Source organism: Oryx dammah, unplaced genomic scaffold (genome assembly GCF_014754425.2).
Source record: "Oryx dammah isolate SB20612 unplaced genomic scaffold, SCBI_Odam_1.1 HiC_scaffold_23, whole genome shotgun sequence".
Lineage (NCBI taxonomy): Eukaryota > Metazoa > Chordata > Mammalia > Artiodactyla > Bovidae > Oryx > Oryx dammah.
Genome location: NW_024070207.1, coordinates 25,159,782 through 25,181,774, shown reverse-complemented (window position 1 = coordinate 25,181,774; position 21,993 = coordinate 25,159,782). Strand labels below are relative to the sequence as shown.

General features: G+C 46.6%; 1 protein-coding gene across 5 annotated transcripts in view; it reads left to right on the top strand.

Moving 5' to 3' along the window:
• The window catches only part of SEPTIN6 (septin 6), a 76,535-nt gene continuing 54,542 nt past the window's right edge, over positions 1-21,993 (top strand). For 2 of the 5 annotated variants that reach the window (XM_040265150.1, XM_040265151.1), the window contains exons 1-2: positions 5-459; positions 16,704-16,818. In XM_040265150.1, coding sequence (XP_040121084.1) covers positions 430-459; positions 16,704-16,818 — 145 coding nt within the window. In that variant the 5' untranslated portion in view covers positions 5-429. Of the gene's footprint in view, positions 460-16,703; positions 16,819-21,993 lie in introns of all 5 variants that reach the window. The other 3 variants (XM_040265152.1, XM_040265153.1, XM_040265149.1) reach the window with 2 other exon arrangements.

The window sequence follows — 21,993 nt, the reverse complement described above, 5'->3', positions numbered from 1 at the left end:
GGTCTGGGGACTCGGGGATGTAAGGCGAGAGCAGGGGGGTGTGACAATTCAGCGGAGGTCGGGACGTACCACGGAGCCCAGTGGCGGGGGGGGCGGGCAAAGGACTGGGTCACCGAGGGGAGCCCCCGCCTCCCTTCGCACAGGCCTACAACTGAGGTTGCAGGGAGAGCTGGAACCCTGCTCGCAGGAGAGGGAAGCGGCGCGTTAAATCCACCCCCACGCCGCACCCCACTTCCGAGGGGGTGGGCGATAGAGGAGAGGTCGGGGTTGGAGCAGCAGCGAAGGGGCCCCTCCCTTGCACCTCCCCCCGCCGGACTTGGTTGCGCCCAAAGTGTAACACTTTCTCTTTGTCGGAGGAGCTCCGCTGTTTCCTGTGCTCTAGCTCCCGTTGCGGCGGCGCCCGTGGCAGCCCTGGCGGACGCAGGAACGATGGCGGCGACCGATATAGCTCGCCAGGTGGTGAGTGCGGGGCTTGGGTGCAAGCGTCGGGGCCGGGGGCCTCGGAAGAGCCGAGGAGACCTGGCCGCCGTCACGGCCGCCGCAAAGAGGGTCCTGGAGTCAGCGACTCAGTCCCCCAGCCTTCCGTCCCCGAGAACCGTGGTGGCGGGCGGGTGGGGGAGGCGGGGGGACTGGTCCAGGCTGCAGGCCGGCGGCTGAACTTGCATTGCCCAAGAGCTGCAGCCGCCGCCGCCGCCGCCGCCCTCGCTGCAGCTGCGGCCCCGCCGCTGGGGCGTTGCCGAATGAATGGCCGCACGAGCCGCCGGGCCCTTCGGGTCCCCGGCACCCTGGCTTCGCTCCCTCGGGGGGCCGGGCCGCGCCCCAGCGCCCCGCCACGCGCCGGGACCCGGGCTTCCTCAGCCAGAGGGGCGTGGGGCTGGGGTGAGCCTGGGGCAGGAGGCGGCGAGTGGTGAGGGGGGCGGGGAGGTGACTGGCTGGGGTAGGGTTTTTCCATATGCATTACATATGTGACTGCGTCTGTGTGTGTGTGTGTGTGTGTGTGTGTGTGTGTGTATCACTGTGCGTGTGAGTGCGTGCGCGCGCACTCGTGCCTCCCCGGGTGGACCACGCCGGTGCCCGGGTTGTCTGTGATCCTTGATGCGTCCGCCTGTTTCTGGGAGTGTACTCAGCTCCCTGGTGCGTGTCTCTGGGTCCGGATGCTTCTCTCCCCGTCTGCTTGTGCTGTGTGCCTCTGGGTCTCATTTGTGCGTCTGTGTGGGCTGCAGTCCGCTGGCCTGTAGGCAGCTGGCTGGCTGCGTATTTTGGCGTGTTTCTGACACCTGACCCAGGTTTTGCGGGACCCTGGGGGTGGGGGGATCTGTCTCCAGTGCGAGTTCGGTGTGACTGGGCTTGTGTGCCAAAACCTGTGGCGCTGCCTTCTTGTCATGGGACTCAGGAAAATAAGTGTGACGCTTGCAAAAGGGATGCCGTCTCTCTCTTTTTGTTGGCAGCCGACTCTGGAAAAAAAAAAATCTTCGTTTAACGAACTGAAGTTTTCCAGCCTGGGATGTGCAGAGAAATTATACTGAAGTGACCTGTTTGTTTTTTTAGACCAGAAGTTTCGTTGCAAAGGGAGGGGAATGTTTCTGCTTGAGGGAACAACCTGGCCTTTCTATTCCTCCCCGAGTGTCTGGGATTTCTAAGAAGCCCACAGTTACTAGCGCCCTGGAGTGAGGAAGGAGACTGAAGTAGAGCTAGGTCAGATCCCATGACAGTAAATATCCGTACTACTTGATGAAAATTTCTGAAACACACACACACAGGGTTTTAAACCTTGTGTCATACTTATTTAGGGAAATAGTCCATGCAATGCAATTCTAGTGCAAATATATATATATATATAGCCTCTAGGTATTTGGTGTAATTGAAATTGATTTGTTTTCAAAATCTGAATTCAGAATCTGGTAGTATTTTTTCTACAGGACACTGCTAAATTTATTCCACCGTCTTGTTCCTGTTTGGAAGGGCAAGGTGATTTCTTTGGATCCTCCCCTGCTGCCCTGCAAGACCCCAGCCCGGAGTTCTTTAGGCATTCAGGATGTGGAAGGACCAGGAGTACTTGGGAGACCATGCTCTGTGATAATGGCGTTTGAGAGAATGCTTTTCTCCCCAGGATTGGCACTCTAATATGTATTGCATTAGTGTTTGGAGGGCTCCCTCAGTGCCTTTCTGCTCCTCTATTTTAGCGATGGCATGCCTTAAGGAGAAGATTTAGTCCCCTAGATTACACTTGCTCCATCCTTAGTGACCAAGAAGGACGCTAATGAATTTGCACTGACCTGCCCATACTCTCTCACCAGTCCCTCTAGCCTGAATCAGGGTTGCAGGGCAGATGTAGCAAAGGGGAACCTTCCAGAAGGTTGTGTTTCACCTGGGGCTACCCAGAGATCCCCTTTGTTTTAAAAATGGGGAGGGGGTTAGTTTAGGGCCACTTGGGTTGCTCTGCTTGGTTCCAGTTTGCTCTGGGTGGCTTTACCCTACTCTACAATGAAGAACAAAATTGTATGCCAAATCCTGAAGCTGAAAGAGCAGTCAGAGCCCTTGAGACCTTGTTATCGTGATAAATGGGTTGCTGGGAAAACTGACGTCACTCTCCAGGCCCCCCACCTCCCCCAGTCAGTGAAGCTGTTGTTTCTGTGTCATTTGTCTCTCTGCTTGCCTTTGTGTCTGTAAGAAGTTGTAATTCACCAGAGGAAGATGCAATTAACTTGGAAGACCTTGGAAGTCTGGTTGCTGATTGTTTCTTTCAGCAAAGGCATATTTGGGGTTTGGGAAAAGAAGACTAGAGTCTAAACCTAAGTGTGCCTAGCCTAGGAGTTCTTTTTAATGAGCTCTGAGATACGGTGCCATGCAAGTAGCGCTCTGGTGTGTGTGAGGGATGGGCTGGCCTCTCCAGAGTCAGTTGAGGGTCACTCTGGCTTGTAAGATAACATCATTAGTGACAAAAACAGACCTTAGAGTTCCTGGGTAGGACCCTTATTTGTGCACACATGCAACTTGAAAGCTCAGCTTTTCAGTCCATAACACAACCCCACCCTATTTGAATGAACACCATAAAGATTCTTTGTGACAAAACTGTTTCTTTATTGTGTCCACAGGGTTTATTTGATTGACTAATAAGTGTCCAGCACTATGGCTAGCCCTGGGTATGGATACTAAAAAAAGTAACAGAGGTACTTCCTGGCTTTTACACTTATTCTAGTCTAGTTGGAGGGACTAATTGTGTACATGGGGAAATAATTAGAGAACTACAGAAGATTCTTGGGATGTTCCCATCTCCAGCCCCTGCCTGTGATGTGGCTTGGGCTACTATTAATATATACTCTAATGGGACTTCCCTGGTGGTCCAGTGGGTAACACTTTGTCTTCTGATGCAGGGGATGTGGGTTTGATCCCTGGTTGGGGAGCTAAGATCCCGCCTGCCTCTCGGCCAAAAAAACAAAACATAAAAAAGAAAAACCCAGAAGCAATATTGTAACAAAGTCAATAAAGACTTTAAGAAAATGGGTTACATAAGAAACCCTTAAAAAATATATGTTTATATATGGTCTAGTGGTTTTCCGTACTTTCCATTTAAGTCTGAATAAAGTCGGGAAAACCACTAGACTATATATATATATGTGTCACACACAAATATATTTTAAGGGTTTATTTTTGTTTTCATATAGACCATTTTCTTAAAGTCTTTATTGACTTTAGTCCATCTAGTCAAAGCTATGGGTTTTCCAGTAGTCATGTATGGATGTGCGAGTTGGACCATAAAGAAAGCTGAGCACTGAAGAATTGATGCTTTTGAACTGTGGTATTGGAGAAGACGCTTGAGAGTCCCTTAGACTGCAAGGAGATCCAACCAGTCAATCGTAAAGGAAATCAGTCCTGAATATTCATTGGAAGGACTGATGCTGAAGCTGGAACTCCAATATTTTAGCCAGCTGATGTGAAGAACTGACACATTGGAAGAGACCATGATGCTAGGAAAGACTGAAGGCAGGAGAAAGGGATGACAGAGGATGAGGTGGTTGGATGGCATCACCAACTTAATGGATATGAGTCTGAGCAAGCTAGGAAGGCATGGTGTGGGCACCAGAGGCCACAGCTGCTGGCTCTTGCACTGAGTTGTTTCTTTCAATGTTGCTTTTTAGGGTCCAGCCTATAAGTGCTGGCCCATAGAAAGTAGGGCTTACTGATTCTGATTTGAACCAATCCCACGGTGTGGACAATGATACTTTCCTTCAGGGGCAGCCAGATAATGGTCTTTCTCCCTAAAGAAAGAGCTTGCCGGGCCTAATCTGCCAGGGTACCACCTACAGGTGGCTGCACTCTGGTCTTGCTATCAAATGACACTTAACCTTGATTCCCATTGCAGCGCCCTGCCTCAGCCATCTCCACCACCTCCAACTAAAAGTCATATTCTACCCCAAGCAGGGAGAGGAAAACTGTAACATTCACCCATTATCTCTGCAAATACAGCATATGCAAATACAGCACTGAAGAAAACTTGCATGGCCCCAAAGAGTAAAATTTCACGAATCTAAGTCGAGGGTCTGTGGATGATCATGGTACTATTTTCCAACTTTTCTGCATGCTTGAGACTTTGCAAAGTTAAAAGTTGTAGGGCAATGGCAATGTCCGTCCTCCTCCTCGCAAATGCCACATGGCCCCTACCCTCGGGGAGTTTACAATCTAGTAGTGGAGGCAGACACAATTAACTATGATTATCCCTGTGATGTGCTGCAGAGGAGAGGAGAGCTACTGCCTGCTAGGATAATTCATTACAAGGGGACCTGATCCAGCCCTGGCCAGGGTTGAGGGGGTGGTGGTGGTGGGTGATAGGAAAGGCTTGCTGAGGACTTTAACCAGCAGAAGGATAGGTGTGAAGATGGGGGAGAACTCACTTCTGCTCCCAGGCTGGGAACATTTCCTTTGTTAATTCATACACTTTTATTTTCATTCATTCCTTCTGCATGTGTTTATTGGGCACCGACTGCTAGGCTCTGTGCCAGGTGCTGGGAATATAGTGGTGGGCAAGGCCCACACGACAGCCCTCTCAGAGCTTCCAGATGAGAGGCCAGAATAAGCCCTCTTCATATCCTAAAACCCGGAAATGTGAGTGTCAGCGGCATTCTTATTACAAAACTGCATTACAACCGAGCAATTTGTCTGTATAGTATAATGAGATTTTGATCTGCAGTCTTGGGCACAGCATTTACTTTGTAGAGTCTCTGCTGTAAATTTTCTATTAATTGCTGGCTTTGTTACCCAGCCCGGCCCCTCCCTTTGTGTGCTGTAAGGGAGCGAACCCATAGCATTAGCCTGAGCAAAACTAATTAGGAATCTAAGTCCCCTGGGAAAAGGTATTCCAGAACTAAATGGGACTGATTTCTGGACTTTCCTGGGTTTCTGGATTATCAGAGCTGTGGTTTCATATTAGTATGAACAACTGAGGAGTGCTTTTCAGTCACGTGTACGTTAAAACCACATTCGAGAAAGAACCAGCAAGAAAAGAAAGAAAAAGAATACCATGGATGAGTGTAACGTGTGTCTTTCAACGATCTCAAAATGCTTCCATCTGTATGATTTTATTTTCCCCAACAGCTTCCTGGACGACTATTATTGTTTTTTTCATTTTATGGGTTCAGGGAGACCAAACGACTTAGTCCAAAGTGTTATTGCTGGTCAGTGGATGAAGCAATGAAACACCTACCAGATGATACAAATTCAGTTTTTAAAAAACCCTGGCCTTGTCATCATGATTCCAAGAAATAAAAATCCTGACATGTCCCCTCTTCCCACTGTGTTCACTGTATCTCCCCCTCTCCCCAGCACACTTAATCATAGAGGTCAAGAAAGACTGTACTTGGGTGCTTGGGAGATGCTCTGATGTTAAAAAGAGATTCTCAGCTTAAACCCCAGATAGCACAGTCATGGCTATGTGTGGGCTTGCTTTCTTTCTTCTTTCCCATATTGCTTTAAATAAAAATCTTGGAGCCACCAGCCATGTAATGATGGATTATTTTAAGTAACAACTGGAGTGGGGGTGCAGGATGAATTAGAAACACAGACCCTTCCTCCTCGGTTTGGCAGGAGGAGGCTTCTGCTGCTGGGATTTGAAACCGTGGGTTTTCTCTGCTGCCTGCACAGAGGAAGGAGGCCACATGCTTGGGAGGGGGAGAAATAACATTCCCGCTTCTGCAGTGTCTTCTCATTAGAGGCAGCCATCTGCTGAATTACGCAGCATGCTTTCCACTGGCCTCAGAGTCGGGTCATTCCTTCCACTCAGATAACGGGGACTGCGGGAAAGATTCGCGGGCCTTCTCAGGGACAGGACCCAAGGGCTCAGGTTTCTCTGGCCAGGGCCTTCTCTGATCCCCAAGGAAAGCACCGGGGTAGCAGGGGCCGAGCCTTGCTTTCACGGCCTTGATGAGGTGTGAGGTCGTGTTCGGTTTCCTTTTGCAGCAGAGGCCCCAGCTCTGAGCACTGGCGCTGAGGCAGGAACTAGGTTTTTTCAGATCCCCTTTAAATGAGACCAGATGGAGGCAGAGGCAAATTCAGGCTCCCCAGAGGACAGTTGGGCATTCATCCAGAGGCCTGTGAGTAAACCTTTTTTTTTTTTCTCTTTAACAGATTGGAGATAACAATGGCCAGAACACCTAGGAGACTCTGTTTAAATGGCCTGATTGGAAGCGAAGCTGTCTGGCTTTTGTGGGAAAGTTGACCCACCCTGGGCAGGGGTCACCCCTGGCCTGAGGTGGAGGAGATCTTTTACCTAGAATCTGGCTGGTTGGCTTCAGTAGCCCTGGAGCTCTTAGAGGCCAAACTGAGGCTCAGGCCTTAGTCAGAAGAGAGGGAACTGGGAGCTGGAGGTGGGAGAGAAGAGGCAGAAGAGGGGCACCAGCCTTCATGAGCCTGTTCCACCACCCTTCTCCTCCTGACTAGCATCAGCCCCAAGCCCCGTGTCTTGGAATTCTAGCAGCAGAAAGAAATCTGTGTGCCACTTGAGTCAGCCTTTCCATTTGAGAGTGGCTGTCTGCTTGTCAGGGTCCCCTCACCGTTCTCTGCCTCGAAATCACTGTGTGACTGGGGACACGTCACTTCCTCCCTCTGAGTCTCTGTTTCCCCTTTTATAAAATGAGCCGGTTGGATGAAGTGATCTTTAAGGGCGTTTCCAGCTCTAACCGTGTATGGTTCTTGTGTTTCCTAGTCCTCTGGCCTAATTTCTTTCAAGTCCTTGACTGCTTCTGCTTCCAAATGAGATGGCAGAATTTAAGTCCACCTTTTCCTTGCTTTGACTCCTTGAGCTGGGTGGAAAGACTTGTAGAGAAAGCAAGCCAGTGGTTTTTAGCTCAGCAGGGTCTCTGGAACTGGAATGGAAAGCAGCGACCCTTCAGATATTGTCTGTCTATCCGTGTAGGTCTATATAGCTATTGTCTTCTTATAAAGGTACATGACAGCTGAATTTTTGTCTATTGAATCCCCTTTTAAATGCACTAGGAGAGCTAGCTATTTAATAGAATCCTGCTGTGAATCCTTTTACAGGAGGAAAAGCCACTCTGGCATTGATCCAGTGTATTAAGATTTGCCACAATTGGGCCTTCTGTCTCCATGGGGGGCTGGTTTCCTGTGTGTTTCCCCAGGATCCCCTAAGTTACTCCCCACTGAAAGGCACTGGGGCCCCCAAGGTGTGATGCTGGCTTTTGCAGGCTTTATGTCTCGTCCAAAAGGCCCCCAAATTTCTCTCTTCCAGTTAGGGCATTATTATTACTATCAGTTTCCTCAGCCCAGCTTAATCAGAGCCAGGGAAATCCTGATTTTCATGTGTTAGGCATACTGGAGTTTTTTGCTTTTGTTTTTGTTTTTAACCTCTGGGAACTTATCAGTGCTTTTGTGCTTCTATGGCTAATAATGCAGGCCATTAACATGATTATCTCTATCAGTTGTATCCAACTCTTTTCGTCGCTATGGACTGTAGCCCTCCAGGCTTCTCCGTCCATGGGATTCTCCAAGTAAGAATACTGGAATGGGTTGCCATGCCCTCCTCCAGGGAATCTTCCCGACCCAGGGATCGAACCTGCATCTCTTATGTCACTTGCTAGTGGTAAAGAACCCCCCTGCCATGGACAGAGGAGCCTGGCAGGCCACAGTCCATAGGGTCATACAGAGTCAGACACGACTGAAGCGACTTAGCATGCACGCACTCTACAACACTGAAGGCAGCAAATAGGGCTAGCATCCACCTAATTGCTTCATCAGTTTATGCGATTTGACTTTGCCGCCTGCTTCACATGAATCTTTTTGTTGTTGTTGTTTTTGGCCTCACCAACTTTGTGCTTTGTGGGTTTTCTCTAGTTGCGGCGAGCAGTTACTCTCTAGTTGTGGTGACTTCTCATTGCGGTGGCTTCTCTTGTTGCAGAGCACAGGCTCTAGGATGCTTGGGCTCAGTAGTTGTGGCACACTGGCTTAGTTGCTCCGCAGCATGTGGGATCTTCCCAGAGCAGGGATTGAACTCATGTCCCCTGCATTGGGAGGCAGATACTGAACCACTGGACCACCAGGGAAGTCCCCATTATACTTTATAATAATAAGGCATAATGGGGCTTTCCTGATGGCTCAGCACTGAAGAATCCTCCTGCCGATGCAGGAAACTTGGGTTGGGAAGATTCCCTGGAGAAGGAAAAGGCAACCAACACCAGTACTCTTGCCTGGAAGACCCCATGGACAGAGGAGCTTGGCTGGCTACCGTCCATAGGGTCGCAAAGAGTCACACACGACTTAGCAACTAAACAACAACAATATACTATATAATAATAACAACAATATACTATATAATAATGTTTTATATATATACACACATATATATAATGGGGCTTCCCACAGGGTGCTAGTGGTAAATAACTCGTTGGGAAAATCCCCTGGAGGAGGCCATGGCAACCCACTCCCGTATTCTTGCCTGGAGAATCCCCACGGAGAGAGGAACCTGGGGGGCTACAGTCCATAGAGTCGCAGAGTTGGACACAACTGAAACGACTTAGTATGCATGCACCTATGTTATAATAAGGAAAATAATGAGGTTTTATTGTATTACTGGTAAAATAAATATTTTATATACAATAAAACTGCCTGAAAGCTGAATACTTAACTGAATTATCTGATTATCTGTATATAAAGCAACTTTTTCATTGTAACTAAATATTTAGCTAAACAAAAAAAAGATTTTGCTAAACTATCTGAAGCTACTTTCCTACCTAGGAAAATATCATCATAGATGCTTTTTAAAAATAACATTTTAATTCTGATTATAAAATTAAAATATGCCTACTGTAGAAAGTTTGGAAAACAGAGGAAAGCATCAACTGAATTGTCTGATTATCTGTACAGAAAGCAACTTTTTCATTGTAACTAAAGATTTTGTTAAACTATCTGAGGCTACTTTCCTGCCTAGGAAAATATCATCATAGGTGCTTTTAAAAAATAACATTTTATTTCTGATTATAAAATTAAAATATGCCTACTGTAGAAAGTTTGGAAAACAGAGGAAAGCACCAACTCTTACAGCCCCTCCAACCCCCAAGCGACCATTGTCACCATTTTGGTATCTATTCTTCCAAGCTTTTAAAAATGCATATATGCTTATTTTCCCCATGATTGGGATGATCCTGTACATACAAGGTTTTGTTTTTTTCACCTAACAGTATTTGGTGATCATGTTCCTATGCTATTAAATATTCTTAGAATATGTTTCTTCAGTTCAGTTCAGTTGCTCAGTCGTGTCTGACTCTTTGAGACCCCATGAATCGCAGCACGCCAGGCCTCCCTGTCCATCACCAACTCCCGGAGTTCACTCAAACTCACGTCCATCGAGTCAGTGATGCCATCCAGCCATCTCATCCTTGGTCGTCCCCTTCTCCTCCTGCCCCCAATCCCTCCCAGCATCAGAGTCTTTTCCAATGAGTCACCTCTTCGCATGAGGTGGCCAAAGTACTGGAGCTTCAGCTTTAGCATCAGTCCTTCCAAAGAACACCCAGGGCTGATCTCCTTCAGAATGGACTGGTTGGATCTCCTTGCAGTCCAAGGGATTCTCCAGAGTCTTCTCCAACACCACAGTTCAAAAGCATCAATTCTTCGGCGCTCAGCCTTCTTCACAGTCCAACTCTCACATTCATACATGACCACTGGAAAAAGCATAGCCTTGACTATGAATATGTTCTTTACCATCCGCTTAATAGTCCATCATGCATCACTGAACTATTCATTGAGTTTGAACATCCTGAGATTTGCAGGGTCTCTCAGAGGTCAATATTCAGAGCTGGGGATGGATGTAGAGAATGGAAAAGTGTGAGAAATTAGGCCCACCACGAAATGACACATGAGGCTGCCAGAGAGAATCTGATTTCCGTGTTTCTGTCCTTTCCTAGCATCTCCGTGCCAAGGCCAGAGGAAGAAAGTCAAGGGCAAGCCCAGTTATCAGCCATGAGTTCCAAACTTTTTGTTTTGGCCTTATCCTTCAGAGTGACAGCTACGTTAACTTGGCCACTCCAGGTTTTTTTCCCACCCCAGTTTGAAATGGAGACAGATGGACCCTCCTTTTCCTATGCCACAAAGGTTGGGGGGCGGGGACAGGAGTGGCCCATTTGGGTGCTTCGGGACTCTTTATTTTCAGAATCACAGCAAGGGGAAACTGATGCACAGCTGGAACTGCCTTCACTCGTTCTTTATAACATGATCCTTCGAATATTTAATTAAAACACGAAATTGGCATGTCCTCGGGAGGAGGCGGAAGAGAAAGAGAGCAGTGTTTCTGCCTGTGATATGAAATGTGGTATAACGTATTTCAAAACCGCAGGTGCCTGCAGATGAGGCAAAAACAGGAAATGCAGTTGGGGAGGGGAGTGAGGGCTCCCCCAATTCTCAGGAGCATACTTTCATTTTTGCCTTCCTTTCAGCTCTTCTCAGACTCTGCATCCTAATTACCCCTGCTGCAAAGCTGAGTGAGAACTCTCTTTTCGTGTATTAAAGATGTTTTTAAATTACACAGGTAATGTGTGAATACATTCATGCTGTAAAAGAATCAAACAATGCAGAAGCACACTAACTACCCCCCCTGAGTAAGCCCCTAGTTCCGGTCCCCTTTCCTGAGGTAGCTTGAGTTCTGGGTTTTTAAGAGGTGTCTTTTTGGTTGCCTTTCTTTGCACTCACATTCATGTATGTGTCATCACACACGTAGGGATTTTTGCATGTATCGACTCATACTGTGCTTATTGTTCCACAGCTTCTATTTTTCTACTATAATATGTCTCAGATATTCCCATCAGTACCTATAGACCTACTGCATTCTTTTTTATGTATTGGAGTATGGTTGATTTCTTGATCTTTGGGCTCCCCTCGTGGCTAGGCAGTAAAGAATCCACCTGCGATGCCTGCCAAAGCAGGAGACGTGGGTTCAATCCCTGGATAAGGAGGATTCCCCCTGGAGAAGGAAATGGCAACCCACTCCAATATTCTTGCCTGGAGAATTCCACAGACAGGGGAGTCTGGCGGGCTCTGGTCCAGGGGGTATCAAGAGTCGGACAAGACTTAGTGACTAAACCACCACCACCATAATTGATTTACAATGTATTAATTTCAGGTGTACAGCAAAGTGACTCTGTTATACATATATCTACTCTTTAGATTTATTTCTCATATAGGTCATGGCAGAGTATTGAGTGGCGTTCCCTGTGCTATACAGTAGGTCCTTGTTAGTTACCTATTTTATTAATATATAAGGTAGTGTGTATGTCAGTCTCAATCTCCCCATTTATCTCTGCCCTTCCTTATTCCCTGTTAACCAAAAGTTTATTTTCTAGATCTGTAATTCTATTTCTAGACTTACTGCATGCTTCTTAATGGCTGCAGAATATTCCAGAATGTGCACTTACCATAATTTAGTTAACTATTTTCCCATTGTCGGCTATTTAGGTTTTTTCCCCTAGGTTTTCAGCATTATAAATAATACTGTAATGAGTTCCTTGTATTGTATGTACATGGATCTTTGTATAGGCATGTGAGTTTCTGTAGAGTAGATTCTCAGGGAAGGTTGCAGGGTGATGGGAGACAAGCCATTTAACATTTTGATGGCTCTGTCCTTTCTAGCATCTCAGTTTAAAGCCTCAGACGTGGCACCACCTGATACTCAAGATGGTAAGAGTTTAGTGACAGATGTGCTGGGCCAGGTTGCCAGTTCCGTTTCCTCTTGTGCACTTTGTAATCCAGGGACATTCAATGAACTGCAATCAAAGCAATCAGGCCCTCAATTAATCAGGCCACCTTAAGGAGAAATAGGAAAGAGATAAACTACCAGAGGTTTAGAGAGGAAGGGGGGGGTGGAGAAACTTCCGGGGGCTGTCATAGGGTCAATGTCCACTCAGCCCAAATCCTGTCCTTTTCACCTCTATGTATTTACCTCTGAACAATGGGGACTGATATTCATAACGGTGACCTTGACATCTTTTAAGATTCATCAAAGCAGGAGTGAATGGTGCTCGCCAGACAGGATTTCCTAAAGCAGGAACTGCATTTACAAATTCATTTTTGAAGCTTTCTCAGCTACAAGGACTGAGACATACAATTTACTGCTTAAATCTTGGTTAGCAAGAAAGACACATTATTCAGATCCCATGTTCCCTAGTTCCTAGTACTGGACACCAGATAAAAAGACAGAAAAAAAAAAAAAGGATTCTAAAAGTTACCAGTAGACTTCACCAAATCCAGACCAATGGTTCTTTCTTTGTAATAATTCCTGACTTCAACCTTGGCCTCTGGTGATAGAAAACTAATTGGGGCATCTCTTACTTTCCTGATCATTTCCCTCCCTCTTGGAAGAATTCTCTTCATCTTCCCATTCCTTACTTGTGGGCATCTCTTATATTCAATGTTTAGTTCTTTTCTCCCTGGACTGTCTCTTGAAGAACACATCCAGTTTCATACTTCTCACTCCTAAATTTGTCTCAGTTCTGAATTGTCCCTGAGCATGCAATTCCATGTTGCTAAGTACATACTGGACTTCTTCAGGATAGATATGTCACCATAAAATCAAAACTATCTCATTTTCTTTAATATAGAAAATGCTTTTACAAATCCAGAAGAGAAAGACAAGTACCCATTTTAACAAAATGGGCAAAGACACGGATAGGCAACTAACATGTACATAGACACAATCGCGTACACAGTTGAACAATAAAAAAAAAATTGACTCTCACTAATAAAATGCAAATTAAGTGACATGATGCCATTTTCCAGTGACAAAATTCATGATGGTTAAAAAGTCTCAGAAGCTCAGTGCTAGTCTAAGTATGTGTAAACAGACATGCTCACACACTGGTGTTGGAAATAGACATTTGTAATATTCTCTGTTGAATGATTTCCCAGTGTGTACCAAAGTCTTTCCAGTGTGTGTGCCCTTGGACCTAGCAGGGTTTAATTCTAGAAATTTAGCTTAAGGAAATAATCAGAGACTATGCAAACGTGTAAGAACATGAATTATTACTTAAAATGGTTGCAAACTTGGAAACAGGCTAAAGGTCTAGCAGTGGGAGATGGGTTGAGAAAATGTGGTAAATTCTTACAATAGAATGCTACATGGCCAAAAAAGTATTGTTTTAGAATATACTTAATTACTCAAGAGAACATCCATACTATATTAAGTGTCAGGTTATCAAGCCAGGAGATGAAAAGGAATATATATACACAATTATCCCATTTTTTAAAAAAATAAAAAAGAGATAGAGAAAGAAGTGTATAGACTATAGGGAAACACACATAAATATTAGTGGTGATTATCTCTGCAGAGTGATATTATGAGTGATATTTATTTTCTTCTTTATAACTTTCAATATGTTTTAAAATTTCTATGTGAACATTGATTACTCTTATAAAAATCTGATAAATGTCATTTTAAAATAATAGCTGTTTAAAATGAGAATCTTCGACTTTTCCACTAAAGCACCCTCTCCTGGCTTCCCTTTTTCTGCCCTTGGTGCCATCAGTCCAGGCTCCCAAGCCTAGGACCTTGCAGCCTGACAGCTTTGATTGTTCCTTTACTCTCTGCCCCAACACTCACTGAGTCTCATTCTTCCTTTAGGACGGCTCTCAAATTTGTTCCTCTCTCCTGAGTCCCAAGTCAGATCCGTTCATTTCAGCCAGCATTTATTGTCACAGTGCCTGCTTGTCACCCTGCCAGTTCAGCGTTATTGGAGTCACCCCCAATATGTCTTCCTGCCCCTGCCCTCTCTCTCCTCCCACTGATCAAGTGCCCTGCAGCTCGAATGATGTTTTGAAAACACCACTTGTGTCACGGTCCTTCCTGCTCAAAACACTCAAAATGCCCCTTTCAAACCCCATTGCCTGGGGAATAAAGGCCATATGTTTTCTTCAGCTATTTCAGGCACTCACAGCACTGGGCTAGGTGGGAGATAACTGTCGCCATTTGAGGGGTGTTTGGTGAGGTTTTGGCAATGAAATAAATCTTTAAGAATAAGATATGGAGTCCTCCCCACTGCCCTTCACTATCTTCAGTTTGAAAATTCCCTTTCCTCACCTTTTGGCACTTGGACCAGAAGCCTTGGAGCAGTGGGAAGTTTCATGGTGCCGAATTTGGAAACAGGAAGAGGCAGCCAGGGGCGATAAAATAGGGCTCAGGACCTCGACTCTGAGTCCGTCCCAATTTCTGATCTGCTAAGTAGGAGGCTCCATCAAGAAAGCAGATGGGCTCCTAGGTTTCTGTCTCCCCTGCAGCCTTGAGGACCAAGAGTGAATGGTGGGAAACGTATATCTCTCTTTGATTGTTTTGATAAAAAGAAGGAGAAAGGGGTGAGGGAAGGCAAAGAGGGGCAGATGTAGAACAAGCCCTGAGTGATGCGGGCCACTCATGAAACTCAGCTGTCTTCAGGTACCCCTCGGGGGTCCAGAATCTACCAGCCAGGACCGAGTGATGGCATATGGTTGTCTGTTGAGAATACTCTGCTGGGAGTGTGTGGGGTGGGATGTATGAGGGTAACCATCTTGCCAGATGGCAGTCATGGGCACTTGTCCTATCTCTTCAGTGACCTGGTGACACCTATGGGAGTTGGATCCCATGCTGGAGGGAGGGCTGTCTGGGAACCAGTGGTGACAATGCCAGCTGCTGAGGGGCTCCCCCGCAAAAGCAGTCCATCTGTCTCAGTGCAAAAGTTTACCCTGATGATCTGAGTCGAAAAGCAAGGCCCATCCAGCCTGAGAGGTACCTGCTAGCACGGCTGGTGATCCTGGGATAGGACTCCTGGCACCTCCTGTGTCCCTTTTGGATTGCTCTTGGCACCTTTCTGGGTACGGAAATCTCAGTGGACTCCACCAAACAGAAAGTCTGACTCCCTGTGTAGCCCACCCTCCTGTCTAGCTCAGCTGTCCCCTGCTTCCCCTTTCCTCTCTGCACCCCTCCCTTGGGGCCACCGGCACTTAGCTGGCTTCTTGAGTACAAGCAGGCCCCTTCGGTACTGCCCCCTGACTCCTTGGAAGCCTTCCTCAGTGTGAGGTTCTCCCTGTTTTGTAGAACTGCTAACAATGAGAACCCTTGAGACCTGCAGGCAGAGCAAAGGCCCCCTGCTTTCCAGGGCTGCAAATGGTTTACCTGACCCCGATGGAGACCAGGGAACCCGGGGCAGGCTGAGGGCAGCTGTGTAGCTGGACTGTCACAAAGTGTTCCATGGCATTGCCTATTGTTTGAGGGTCTGAGGGGAAGGAGAACGTCACAGTGCAGAAAGAGCTGCAGCTACAGTTGCTGGCGTGCTTATCACACTCTGTGCCCCATGCTCAGGGCATGAAGAGCATTATCCTATCCAGTCCTCACACCAGTCCTGCGAGGTAGTAACTACTACTGCCTGGTTTTACAGATGTGGAGATATCGAGAAGTTCAGTAAATGTGTCTGAGGTCAGGAGGTGGAGAATGTGGGACTCCCACTCAGACCTGCCTGATTTTTAACCTGTATGTTGTGCCACCTTGGTTAGATCCCCAAAAGTGCCCTAAAGAGAGGAGTAATTGCTTTTTAAATTTTTATTTATTTATTTATTTGGCTGCCCTGGGTCTTCGTTGCCCAGTGTGGGCTTTCTCTAGTTGTGGTACGTGCGCTTAGTTGCCCTTGGCATGTGGAATCTTAGTTCCCTGTCCAAGGAGCAATGACTCCATTGGAAGGTGAGTTCTTTAATGGTGGACCACCAGGGAGGTCCCAGTAATTGCTTTTGTGAAGTTTCTTTGTCATGTTTGCTGAACACTTATATGTGTTTCAGGCTTTGTCCTAAGCTCGTTACATGTGTGTTAGCATATTGAGTCTCGCAATCACCTGTAACATGATATCGTCTCCAACAGAGTTAACCCAAGAATGGGAACCTCCGGCCCCAGAGTGCTCATCCTCTGACCCCCCCCCCCCACCCCGTACAAGCCCTCTCTGTAGTTGGCTGCGTGTGAACTGTATTGACATTCATTATGGAGCCTCAAGGATGCCGGAACCCAAGAATCCATGATTTGTAAGCTAATGGGTCATTTTGTTTTGGATCAGGAACTAGCTAAGGGGAGATGAGCCCGACTCCCCGAGTATGTGTTCCTTCCTAGCACAGAGGGCACTGGGATGGGAAAAGTGCGACCCAGGTTGCTTGTAAGCACGTCCTCATTTTCTCTCCTCCCTCCCTTTCCAAATTAGGGTGAAGGTTGCCGAACAGTCCCCCTGGCTGGACATGTGGGGTTTGACAGCTTGCCCGACCAGCTGGTGAATAAGTCAGTCAGCCAGGGCTTCTGCTTCAACATCCTGTGCGTGGGTGAGTATTTCCATAGCAGGAAATTCTATTACAGAATATGGATCCTTAATGGCTGAATGTGGCTTGGCAGGTAATTAGGTTCCATAGTGTGTCATTCTGATCTATTTGCAAGAGTATTTCTCCCCATCTTCTTTTATCCCTCTGCTTGTTTTGTGAGCAGCTAGCTGTAATTACACTTTTTTTTTTCTCTGCCCAGACCAGAATGTTGGGCCATCCCTTGTGGGTGGGGGGAGCTGAGCTGTGTGACACCCAGTGGAAATTCTGTGAGGGAGCTGACCAGCTCTTGTCAGGTTTGTTCTGACTGTAGAGAATAAGAGTCAGGGCAGAACTGGGAGGGAGGTAACGGCTGTGGAGAGATGCCTGCTTCCCAGCTGTGGGCAGTGGGTTGGGTCTGTCTGTTTCCTCTGCAGCCGTGCTGTGCTTGGTACAGTTTGAGCTTAAGCGCAGCGACCACACAGCTGTGTGGCAAGTTCTTTTATTCCCTTTAAGTGTATCTGTGCCTGGATCTTTAGTCTCAAGTGTGGGAACCATGTCTTAGTCACCTCTACTGTGCTGATCACAGCACAAAGAGAGTTCAATGATGTACATGAAATGAATGAATGAATTATCCCCGCAGGAACCACTCACTATACTTCTCAAACACTTTCCCATGTTAGCAATTTGGGTCCTTACTAGGACTCTGGGAAGTGAACAGAGCAAGTGGTATTCATAGCCTCAAGGAACAGATGGAGACCAAGAAACTCCAGAGGATAAGGGACTTATCTGAGTCCACACAGGTTAAGTGGCAGAGCCATGACAAGGACCCAGGTCTGCCTGACCTTTTGTTCCTCCCACTGCTTCTGTAACCGCTGCCTGCAACACCTCTTGAGAACCCAGAAGCGTCTTGGAAACTGTCACGCTCCAACCAAACGCATCTGAGGAATAGCAGTTCCCTGAAATTCTTTAAGAATCTCTCTTTAGACCTTGCTGCCGTGCTGTGCTCAGTCCTGTCCAACTCTTGGCTGAGACCTTAAATAATCCCAGATTTACAAACATGGTCACAGCATATAATTTTCACTATACAGTGTAGTAAGGCATACCTGCATATTTTCAGTGACGTACCTCCAAACCTTAATGGCTGTATAAATACCATAATAATGACAGTTTTCATGCCAATTAGAACACTCAAACGCTTGATAATTGCCTTTTCTTATTTTTGTATAGAGCTTATGGGGAGTTCATTCATGTTGAGGGTCTGGACCACAACTGAATTGCATATTTTACTCTAATGTAGTCTAAAGTGATGTTTTCTAACTAAGGCCATTCCTTTTTGTGGGACTCTTTTATTTTTTTGTCTCCATCCCTGGCACTCCTCAGATCATTTCGTGGAGGAGAATAACTGCACTCTCAAAGACAAGTAGAAAAGACAAGTAAAAAAAAACAAAGCCACTTCTATAACTGGGGGACAGGTGGTCAGCTAGACTCACTCAGTAGCGACAAGACTCACTCCCACTGTCCAGCTCTGAAGTCTATGAGATGAAAATACATGCTTCGCAGGTTACTTATCAGGGGCCTGAAAATCCGTATCTAAGCTGTTAATTCTCCAAATGCCAAAAGTTGACCCATGGTTATGATGAAGTTCTGTTAGGAGAGGGATACAAAACAAACAGCAGCTGTGGTGATCAACATCAAGATCAAATGCCATCACATCCAATATTAGCACTGCCAGATCTTTCCCATCTTTGGCTGATGGCCAACTTATTTCACATATTTGATTACTGAAAACTTCTGTACAAACATGATGGAGTCCCTTGGCATTCCTCCCAGAGCTCCGGATGACCTGCGCTGAAGTTGAGGGGACGAGAAGTGAAGGCCCACCCATGTCAACCTCTCAAACCAATCGCAGTTGGGTGGCTGGTACAGCTTTGGGAGAGCCTATAAGTGTGGGGTAATTGGCCATTCGGACCACAGGCTCTCCTAGGGCCCAGAGGAAGAGGCAGCCAAGCTCCAGGCAAAGTGGGTGGGAGAAATAGTAAACCCCCACTCACCCAGGCAGTTACTACTGTAACTGCTTCACTGTGCACCTGTGGGGATAGAATTGCTCAACTGCCGGGGACAGATCCTCCAAGAGAAGGGGAGAAAGGAGACCCTTACACCCAAGGAGTCCCCTTCTCTTCCTCTCCCTACCTGAAGTTTCAGGAAATGGCTGCCCTAGTAACTCCCCTTTTAGCCCTGCGGGTGCACGCCTTGCATGCACCTGCCCAGATTGGGTTAATTTCATTCCCCATCCCTGATCCACAAAAGCCTGCAACTCATACATCCCCATCTCTGGCTGGGCTCCCAAGCCTGTCCTTGCTCTAAGAACCCACATTTTGGCCCTAAGTCACGAGTGGCTTACAGTAGCTCTTCGGCTGCCATCTCAGCCCGGCCATGGGGCGGGGTGCTGTCGCTGACTTGGCGAAGGGTCCATGGCTTGGCCGCTGAAGGTGATTGTTTCTCTCACAGAACCTTCAGTGACCATACTTTCGTGCCTACTGCCTGTGCATAACAGTCAGTTTTACTCCCTTAATGATGGCTAGAAAACCATTTTGTTTGCATAGGGTATGTTTCCCCAAAGGATTTTCTTTTCTGATCAAGCATTTTAAATAAATTTTAAGTAAATGTAAAATTGTGCTAACCCCAGCCTCGGTTATTAACAGAGACCTAGGATATTTTCATCACAGCAGTGTTTATCTGGTGCTAGGCTCTGATCAGAGGCTCCAGCAGCAGAGTGAGTACCCTACACACATATGTGCACATGTGTGTGATGGAAACAGGCTTCCCTGGTGGGTGGCTCAGACGGTAAAGAATCTGCCTGCAGGAGACCTGGATTCAATCCCTGGGTCAGGAAGCTCCCCTGGAGAAGGGAATGGCTACCCACTCCAGTATGGAATTGAGAGGGAGAATTTTTATGAATCAAGAGCATAGTTTTTATGCAAGGGCCCCAATAATAACATCTACGATTATTTTTAAAGGGCCAGGCACATGGGTGTGAGCATATTATGTCTCCTTTCCAACAGTTGACAATAAAGACAATAATTACTGAATGGGATGAGATTCCCCTCCCCCTCTAAAAAATCTACTAGTCCCTTAGCTTTAGAAATCACTAGGATCCCAGGATTCTAGATATAGTACAGGAAGCCTTGGAGGAACCACTTGAGTCAGCAGTGCACACATTCGACTGGGAAGGAACCCCAAAGAGATTCAACCCTCTGAATGTGCCAGCAACAGAGAATGCCTGTGAAGAGCACAAAGGGTCATAATGATAATATTTACTTTGAAGCTGCTCAGGATTCCAGGCTCAACTGGGTTCTGTTGAACTTGGGGGGAAGAAAACATACAAGAGAAGCAGGATTGAGGCTCTGCAGAAGGAGGGGAAGGGCAACTAGCATTCTCTCAAGGTCAGGGGGCAATGGTTTCAGCCCACCATCTCTGGGAGAGGCAGCCGTCCACTTGTCTAAGAAAGGCTGCCAGTGATAGTGTGCTGGTCAGCATCGAGCAACCCACTCTCAGGAGAAACATTACCATGGTTTATAGCATCTGCTGGTTTCCCAGCTGTCATTATTCTCACCATGCTGCTGCTGCTGCTAAGTCTCACCATAGCTGGTTTTAAACTGCCAACTTGACGTCACTGCATGAGGGCTTGAGAAGAGCTGCAGGAAGCCAGGCAAGCCAGCTCCAGCACACCACTGTTTGCCAGGTCTCTGCAAAATGAGGAAGGCATAGAGGGCAAGGTCACAGAGCCAGGCAGGACCCTGTCCCCGTCCATAGGCTCCCTTGGCCAACAGGAGTTCCTGGAGAGTTTCCTTTTGGACACCTCCCGGTTGAACTCAAAGACATCTCTCTTGATTTTTTCCAACATTCAGAGCCAGAAGAGACAAGCTCCATGCGACTGTGAGTTCCATGCCAACAGAGATTGTGGCTGTCCTGTTCATTGCTGTATCCCCAGCTCCTAAATCTGTGCCTGGCTCCTATTAGAGGCTCTAAAGATTTGTTGACTGAGTGAACCAGCATATGGCACCTATTGGACACTGGAGCATATATGGGCTCCAGTGTCAGACTGCCTGCAGCCAAACGCTGGCATTGTCACATCCTACTTTTGTGACCCTGGGTCAGTTTCTTCCTCCACATTTTATAGATGAGGAAAGTGAGGTGCAGAGAGACTGAAGAGCAGGGGCAGATGCACGCAGCTAGGAAGTGATTTGGTTAACTCATCAGAAAATTAAGGACAAATAGTATGGGCCTTAGGAAGCATCACTATGAATAAAGCTAGTGGAGGTGATGGAATTCCAGTTGAGCTATTTCACATCCTAAAAGATGATGCTGTGAAAGTGCTGCACTCAATATGCCAGCAAATTTGGAAAACTCAGCAGTGGCCACAGGACTGGAAAAGATCAGTTTTCATTCCAATCCCAAAGAAAGGCAATGCCAAAGAATGCTCAAACTGCCGCACAACTGCACTCATCTCACACGCTAGCGAAGTAATGCTCAAAGTTCTCCAAACCAGGCTTCAACAGTACATGAACTGAGAACTTCCAGATGCTCAAGCTGGATTTAGAAAAGGCAGAGGAACCAGAGATCAAATTGCCAACATCCGCTGGATCATAGGAAAAGCAGCAGAGTTCCAGAAAAGCACCTACTTCTGCTTTATTGACTATGCCAAAGCCACTGTGTGGATCGCAACAAACTGAAAATTCTTAAAGAGATGGGAATACCAGACCACCTGACTTGCTTCCTGAGAAATCTGTATGAAAGTCAAAAAGCAACAGTTAGAACCAGACATGGAACAACAGCTGGTTCAAAATTGGGAAAAGAGTTCGTCAAGGCTGTATATTGTCACCCTGCTTATTTAACATATGCAGAGTACATCATGTGAAATGCTGGGCTGGATGAAGCACAAGCTGGAATCAAGATTGCCAGGAGAAATATCAACAACCTCAGATATGCAGATGACACCACCCTTATGGCAGAAGGCAAAGAAGAACTAAAGAGCCTCTTGATGAAAGTGAAGGAAGAGATGGTGAAAAAGCTGGCTCTAAACTCAACATTCAGAAAACTAAGATCATGACATCCGTCCCATCACTTCATGACAAATAGATGGGGAAACAGTGGAAACAGTGACAGACTTTATTTTGGGGGCTCCATAATCACTACAGA